Source organism: Crocodylus porosus, unplaced genomic scaffold (assembly GCF_001723895.1).
Source record: "Crocodylus porosus isolate Cpor-Errol unplaced genomic scaffold, CroPor_comp1, whole genome shotgun sequence".
Classification (NCBI taxonomy): Eukaryota; Metazoa; Chordata; order Crocodylia; family Crocodylidae; genus Crocodylus; species Crocodylus porosus.
The window spans coordinates 1,934,545-1,942,214 of NW_017728934.1; the positions used below are offsets into that span (position 1 = coordinate 1,934,545).

Sequence of the window (7,670 nt, forward strand, 5' to 3'; positions counted from 1 at the left end):
GTTATTTGACCCCAGTACTCTTTCCTGCCCATGGCAGGGGGTCGGACTCGATGATCTGCTCAGGTCCCTTCCGACCCTACTAGCTATGAATTATGCAATTATGTGCCTGTGCAATTTTGCACATAAAACATATGACCATGCATAATTCTGCATAGTTTACCCCCCCACACCTCCACCTTTATGCCTCCACTTCTGCGGGGCTCCTGGCACTCCAGCCAGGAGCCCCATGTGGAGGCACCGAATGCATGGCACACAACTGGATGGCTGGTGAGTGGGGAGGAGAGCTCCTGCCTGCAGGAGGTGGGGATGGGCATGGGTTTTGTGGGTGGGAATGGGGGTGCATGGGGCCCCCCTGCCACACTCTCTCCCCTCACCCCCCATGGTGCGCAGACCCTGTTCCCACCGCCAGCAGCAGGCGTCTCCAGCTGAGTCCCAGGGGCTGCACAGGGGGGCAGGAAGCCTGCCTGGCCCAGCCCACTGACACATGCCTTCGAGCTGGACTAAACTGACTCTGTGCCAGCACATGGGGCTCACGGCACTACAGGCAGGAGCCACGTGCCATCGGGCTGGGCCGCCAGCTCAATGCCTCCACATGGAGCTTCCAGCGCTCCAGTGGGAAGCCACATGTGGGGAGGCATGCAGCCTGCCTGGCCTGATGGTGTGTAGCTCCCTCCTGCAGTCTCATGGAGTCTCATGGGCTGGCGTGAAGCCAGCCCAGTCTGGTTTGAAGGTATGCGCCAGCAGGTTATCCCAGGCCGGCTCCATGCCTCCACATGCAACTCCCGGGACTCAGCCAGAGTCATGCACTGCCGAGGGGCTCTGCCTGCTGCAGCCACGAGTACCCTAAGGGACAATGCCTGCTTCTGCTGCTGGCACCATGGGGGACAGACGAACGGATGTGTGGTGAGGGGGCCCACACCCACCCACAAACCCCACACCCACCCAGATGGGGTTTTTGCACAGATAAAAAAAAATAATAATAAAAGTAATTAACTGTGCATAATTTTGAATTTTTCCTACATAATTCCCCAGGGTGTATTTAAGGGTGATGCAGAAGAAATCAAGTAAAACCTCTATCTTCCCATCAGCTGAGAAACCGATTAATCAGAGGAACAAGTCACAAATGATTAACAAGAGACTAAGTGGGGATTCGGAGGAGAGGAGCCCTACCACCCGTACCAGAGCTGTAGCTGTCTGTGGAAGACTGAGAGATGGAGCGGGACAGGGACCTGCGGCCAGACTTGGTTGGAAACTTGGTGAATTCCTGCATGTCATCTGCAAACTGGATTTGCTGAAAGATACAAAGCAAGAAGAGTTACCGGCACACATTCACTGGAAACACCATCATCCCTTCTGCTCCATCACGGGGCACCTACTATGGTAGCGGGAGTTACGTTACTGAACAGTCCCCTGCTAGGTGGTTAATGGAACTTACAACCAGGCTTCACAAGGAGCCAGAGTTACAATTCCAGCCCCTGACTCCTTTGCTCAATGTTTCTTTTCCCTTCAGTTATTTCTTCAACAAGATGAATGCAGATTTAACCCGGGATGGCAAGTGGTGAACGAGCCCTCAGCCTGCTCCCACGAAACACCTTTAATCCTACCCCGCCTCCCCAGCTGTTCTCAGGACGAATCTTGGATCAACCCTTAAAACATGGGACTCTGGGCAATCGCCCCTAAAGCCAAGCCACAGGGCAACAAAGGCAGCAAGCGTGACACTCAAGGAAGCTGGTCATGGAAACAGAAACTTCACCCTGTGAGCTGATTTGCCTTGGTTGGGTAACAAGTGAAGGTGTGAAAGCAAACCAGATGCAGGTGAAAAGACAGCACCACGTGGAATAGTATCGTTCATGCCTCAGAAAAGCCTTCACCCCAGCAGCAAAGTCCCCAGGGAGCTAAAAATTATTTCTAAGGAGGGCCCCCATCATGAAAGCAGGAGGTGGAAAACAAAATGTCTCATCAAAACACAGTTGCCGCTGTGCTCGTTTCCAGTCCCTTCTGCTCCTGCAGATGTTTCACCTGTAACACAAGCTCTCTCCTCCAGTCTCTCTTTCCACTGCGTCTAGCGGCAAGATGCAGCTCAGGACTCTATTGCTTGCCACTGCAGTTTTATAAATCCAAGGGGTAAGGCTGAAGGGAGAAAAGTCAGGAGTAGAGTCCCAAACTTTTTCATTCTTATGGACCTACTGCATAATCAGCTGGAGAACACCCTTATCATCTCTGTGTAAGGAGCACGAGAGGCGTGAAATGGAAACCAATGCAGCTTTGGGGAAGTGTTTGAAAACCATCTAAAAATGGAAAATAAAGCTACTATTTACTGCAACTTTAAAGCCAGTTTTCCACTTCTACATGTTACAAAGCAGTTGCACATAAAAGATAAAGCTCCCAACCAGCAAAAAGCTGCTCTGGTTTTGTTTTCATCTTTGCAGCACAGGATTTAATCACACCATTTAAAATCCCCAGTACTGAGTTAAAATGCAAGCCCAGCAACCCAGGGCAGAGTCCAGTCAGGAGAGAGCCCTGAAGAAATCAACAGTTGAAGGAGTACTTCGTCCAAGGTGACTCAACCCAGAACAAGTCTGTGCACCACTGAGTCCCCATGCTGGATGGCTATTACGCTATCATGGCTGTTCAGACTAGTGGGCAGCTGCGTCGCCACCACCAGTGGAAAAAAATCCCAGGAAATACTGCTAAACTGAGTTTACAACCATTTTAGCCAGGGGATGGCAGATAGACATCTCAAGAGTTCAGATAACCCCACGATGTGCATGGCATAAGTATATCAAGAGCCTGGAAACTACTGACAATAGCAGCAACGGTACATGCTGCTGTTGAAAGGTTTGTGGCTAAATGATTCAGCAGGGCTCCTGATTAACATCTGAGCTGTGGTAAGCAACTCTCGTGGTTTGTGGCAGGGACTAAGGGGAGGTAAAGAAGTCCCAGCTGGCCCAGGGAGCAAGGGGCCAGAAGGCCCAGAGAGAGAACAGAGGGCCTGGGGAGCAGGTAGGGCCAGGGTGCCCATAGGTCTCACTGGCCTAAGAGTGGAGCTAGAGCTCAGGAGGGGCCAAAGGCCAAGAAGGGCCATAGCCAGAGACTGGTGGGGCTGGAGAGCGCAAGGGCTTTAACTGGCCTAGGAGTGGGTCCAGGGTCTAAGGACTGAAGGCCAGGAGGGCCACTGCTAAAGACCAATGGGACCAGAGTGCCCATAGCCCAGAGAGGAGCTGGTAAAAGGAAGAACAGAGCCTGGAGTCCATTGCTGTAGTTATGACTTGATTACTATGTGTGACATCTGCAAGGCATGGCTGTGGAGACTGGGGAGGATGGAGCCCACACAACTAGCCCTTAAGGCAGAGAGTGGAGGCATCTGAGCTCAGGAGTGAGCGATCAGGTTTGGGAAGCCCTGGGGCAGACTCCCTTTTTCTAAATGATAAATACATCAAGGCATGGCAGGCGAGAGGACGGGGGATTGCCCCAAAAAGTGAAGTTGACAAGGACTGAGGGGGCTCCAGGGGCATCATGGCCACGTGGGACCCTTTTACAAGTAGGACTATCATAGTGAGGATGAAATCCCCCAGCCAGGTTTGTTCTTCCCAGCTTCAGAGAAAGGCAGATCTTCTGACACATTTGCTGGCAATACCACCCAAGCTGGCTCTTGAAACAAAAGACCAAAGTTGCTGAGGTCCACAAAGCTGGCAACAAAGCACCTGGTACATATCGCTGACACTCAAGAGAGAACTGCTTTAGGACCCCTCATCTCCAGCAAGACAGAATTGCCCTCTGAGGGAGGCTGAGTTTCAAATCCCTCAGTGACAACAATTGTTTCAAGCCAACCAGCTCCTGTACTGCAGGCATAACTGGAGGTTTTCCATAGACATTAACAACATGCCTCATTCACTGAAGCAATGACACATCGTTGGGTGGTATCAAGGGCTGCTGAGAACCACAGCATGATCCAAATGGCTGAAATACTCTCTAGGTCATTTGTGACTAATCCTCTCCATCGCCCCTAAAGGGAACTTAGAGGCTGGAACCTATTGTTCAAGAGAAGGATGGTCCAGCAGTTACGGACTAACCTGAAACTTGGGAAACCTGGCCCACATCTCTGGTCTCTGTCACCTGAATGACCTTGAGATGGGACCTTCAGCCTTGTCTCACAGCCCTTATCTGTACAGCACTGATAATGCCCTTCCTTACCAGTCATGAACACATGTCAGAAGTGTGCACCATCCCTGGTTCCCATGAGCACAGTGTATAAACACCAGTTTTCAATCAGTTTGTCCCACAGCCCATGTGCAACTGGGATTTGCTAACGCCCCCAATTTAAAAACCAGAAAAAGGCACAAAAGGCCAAGTACTAGTAAGATTACATACATTACACCAAGGGTAACCACGTAAGTGCCTTAGTCTAGATCAATCTCCAAGGTCAGTCGTGCAGAAAAAATTAGCACACCTCATCTGCCACTTCTGCCGCCCCCCCCCCCCCCCCCCCCCCAGTCATCAGGTCTACAGTTATCCCTGCAAGTTTTTAACCTACACTGCACACATGCACTCAGGAGCTGTGACAAACACAGGCGTATTAACCACAGCAACTGTTTTTCCTAACATAGTCCCAGCTTCAGTGTTGGTGGACAGGGCTTCTATTCACATGAAGTACATGTCTACTTGAAGTGCCAGGGCCAACTGTCCAACCGAGCCTGCTTTAAAGCTATGATTGCAAGGGTAGCTCTTTCTTCTGTCTGCTCTTCCTTATCAGCTTTGTTATAGCTTGGTATCTTGTTTCCAGAAAAGACTTCCGGGCACACCATGTGATATGTATTGCAGCAAAATGAATCTGGTTTACTCAAGTGGTTACATACAATTCACAGGTATAGTTTTGCAACCGTTTTACACTTTTATGTAGGTGGAAAAACCATCAAGAGGCTATGGCAAACTACAAAGTCCTATAGTATATGGTTACTGAAAGATAACGAGCAGGCAGAATCAGTTTACTCCGGGTCCAGGTCAGGCCTGCTGGCACGCTGACAATCAGATGTTGATGCATACACTCAATCTCCAGCCCAAGAACAATTTCTGGACTCTGTTCATGGCCTGTTGCCTGTAACAATTTTCCTCCAATCACCTCAAGAAAACCGCACACCTTCAAGGAAGATTGGCAGGTGACCGGAGTGGTATTCACATAAAGCACTGTTGACGTATCTTCTCGAGAAAAGATTAGCAGCTTTAGAAATTCCAGGTCCCCACTTCCTCCCATGTTCAAAGAAGGAGGGTGTGTACATGGCACCCAATGCTATTAAAACAATTTTCAAATGTTAGCTTAGGAATTTTCTTAGAGCAAGTTAAAGGTGGGGGAGGCTTTCAGGGCTGGAAACATGGAGGAGAAAATAAAAACGCGAACTCTGTGGAAAGGATAGGCAACTGCTTTATTTCACTAGTCGCGGCCTCGCTGGTCCTTGACCACGGTGTCCCAAAGTGTTTGCCCAAATATCCTCTGAGCTCGCTGGAACTGTGGCATGGGAACATACGCAGCCAGGGCAAATCCTCCTACTCCGAGACTATTTTAAATCAAACCTTCTTCTGAACAAACGGTCTCTTGACGAAAACTTGCTCTGGAGTCAACTGGTGGCAGGGCAGGAGATGGACTCTCACTAACTCACCCAAATCCTTTTCAATGCCACCATTACCTGGATGATGACCACCCTCTGGTCACTCCTTGCACTGCCCTCACCGGCAATTCTTTCAGCTGGGTCCTGAGCAAATGCCAAGACACAAACCCCTTGGAGAATAAATGTGACACTTGCATCAAGAATTTTTTTCAGTTCTATAAAGGGGAGTTTGGATCCAGGCAAAATTGGTTGCTAAAGAAACCAAGTGCTGAATTAACCACAGTAATCCCTGCGCCAGCTTTAACGCAGCTCATCTGAACTCTGCAGCTTAGCAAAATCTGCCCTGTCTAAAAATATTATCAAACCCTGCAAGCAGCTTACTAATCAAATGAATGATTCCAGCATTAAACCTCCTTCAAACCCAGCCTGCAACAAACTAACAGGATATCCAGACTAGCTAAGAAGGGAGGGGAAAAACAGTCTACCCAAACCAGGGCAAGGGACCAATCTAACTGCATGCTCAGTGATGTCCTCCACTTAATACCATCCATTCAACTTTGTTGATGTGCTGGGCTCTCTAGCTGGCATTAAGGAGAAAATCCTTGTTGTAATCCCTCAAACTCCAATTACATACTGACTGCAGGGTCCCTCCCTGCCCTGCACGGCTGTGGAATGCAACCACCCAGACAGTTTCCCTTGGATGGGCTAGGTTACCTAATACAGCTCGCAGCCAGCTAGTCTAGCTTTTCCCAGGAAAGGTTGGGAACAAGAGCTATTCACCTTATCGCTAGGGTGACCAGCACTGAGAATCCAAGGCCAAAAGCAATCATTAAAAAGTCATCTTTTACTGGGAGCCAAAAACTTCACCCTGCTGGAAGTTTCCTTTTCCACTTGGGTGGAGCAAATCATTTCATAGCAAAGAAAAATATTTTTGATCCCAGCGCTTCGATGCACAAGTACGCAGAGCAGCCCAATACCTTGCTTTTGCACAGACCTTCCTACAAGGAGCGCCCAGGCAGCTCTTGACAAATGAAGGTTAGGGTTGCCTTCACATTGCAAGAGAGAAACTGAGGCAGGGAGAGGGGAAGTTCCTCAGCAAGTCAGTAGCAGAATCAGAGCTAGCACCTACACTTCCAGTTACAGTCCAGTTGTGTAGCCCACTGAACAATACCCTTGCTGGGTCATTATTTCTGGCAGTATTTGGAATGGCTAAGGCTGAAACAGGATGTACTTGGGACTTTGTGCTGTACTAACCATGGTTCCCACGAGGCATTCAGAAGTCCAACAACATTCCTGGGCCTGCAACCACCACCGGCAGATTCAAATGCAGAAGTAGGGCCTTTCACTTCAGTTATGCTTGTCAAATGAATGGGACATAATCTCCAAGAGAATTAGTGTGACCCCACTGTAATTTCAAGCAGTCCCACTGCTTCCCAGTAACAGCTACCTACTTGTAAGTCAAACAACGTGTGTGGCATTTAGCTTGCTCATGCAGTGGTAGGAGAGAAATCAAAGACACTGTGACCTCTGCTGATGCAGAATTGTATCCTAAGAAGGACTGCAAAGTCAAGATGACCCACCCAGCCATTAAAGAAAATCCAAGTCAGCTGTGCTCTAGCTCTCATATAGAGCCAGCTCAAATGCACACTTAATACATAGCTTCCCCTGCATGGATGGCCCACAGCCTGGGGGTCATTCAACCAGCACTGCAATCGGTGACACGCCCATAGTGAGTAATATGTCATTAGTCTTTAATAAATATAGCAAAAGCAATGCAAGTAACTTCTATACCTGGACTGGTAAGCTCCCCTAGCAGTTTCACATGATTGCACTAATTGAACAGTGACTCATGCCACATACAGAACCCATTCTTCCAGCAACACAATCTAGAGCAGCGGTTCTCAACCTTTGTCGTACCAGGACCCATTTGCAAAGATCAATGGCCAGTGCCCAACCCAGCCCCCTGCCCTGTTGCAGCCTTGGTGCCTGGCCATCTGGCCACATTCCCCCAGTGCCAGCAGGCACCTGTCCCGTTCCCCCCACCCCCTACACACACACACACACACA

The 7,670-nt window shown here is 49.3% G+C and overlaps 1 protein-coding gene across 4 annotated transcripts in view; it reads right to left on the reverse strand.

Annotated features, from left to right (window-relative positions):
- Positions 1-7,670, reverse strand: part of AHCYL1 (adenosylhomocysteinase like 1) — a 42,834-nt gene that overhangs the window by 18,254 nt on the left and 16,910 nt on the right. For 3 of the 4 annotated variants that reach the window (XM_019546269.1, XM_019546265.1, XM_019546268.1), the window contains exon 2: positions 1,180-1,291. In XM_019546269.1, coding sequence (XP_019401814.1) covers positions 1,180-1,291 — 112 coding nt within the window. The remainder of the gene's footprint in view (positions 1-1,179; positions 1,292-7,670) is intronic. The other variant, XM_019546266.1, reaches the window with a different exon arrangement.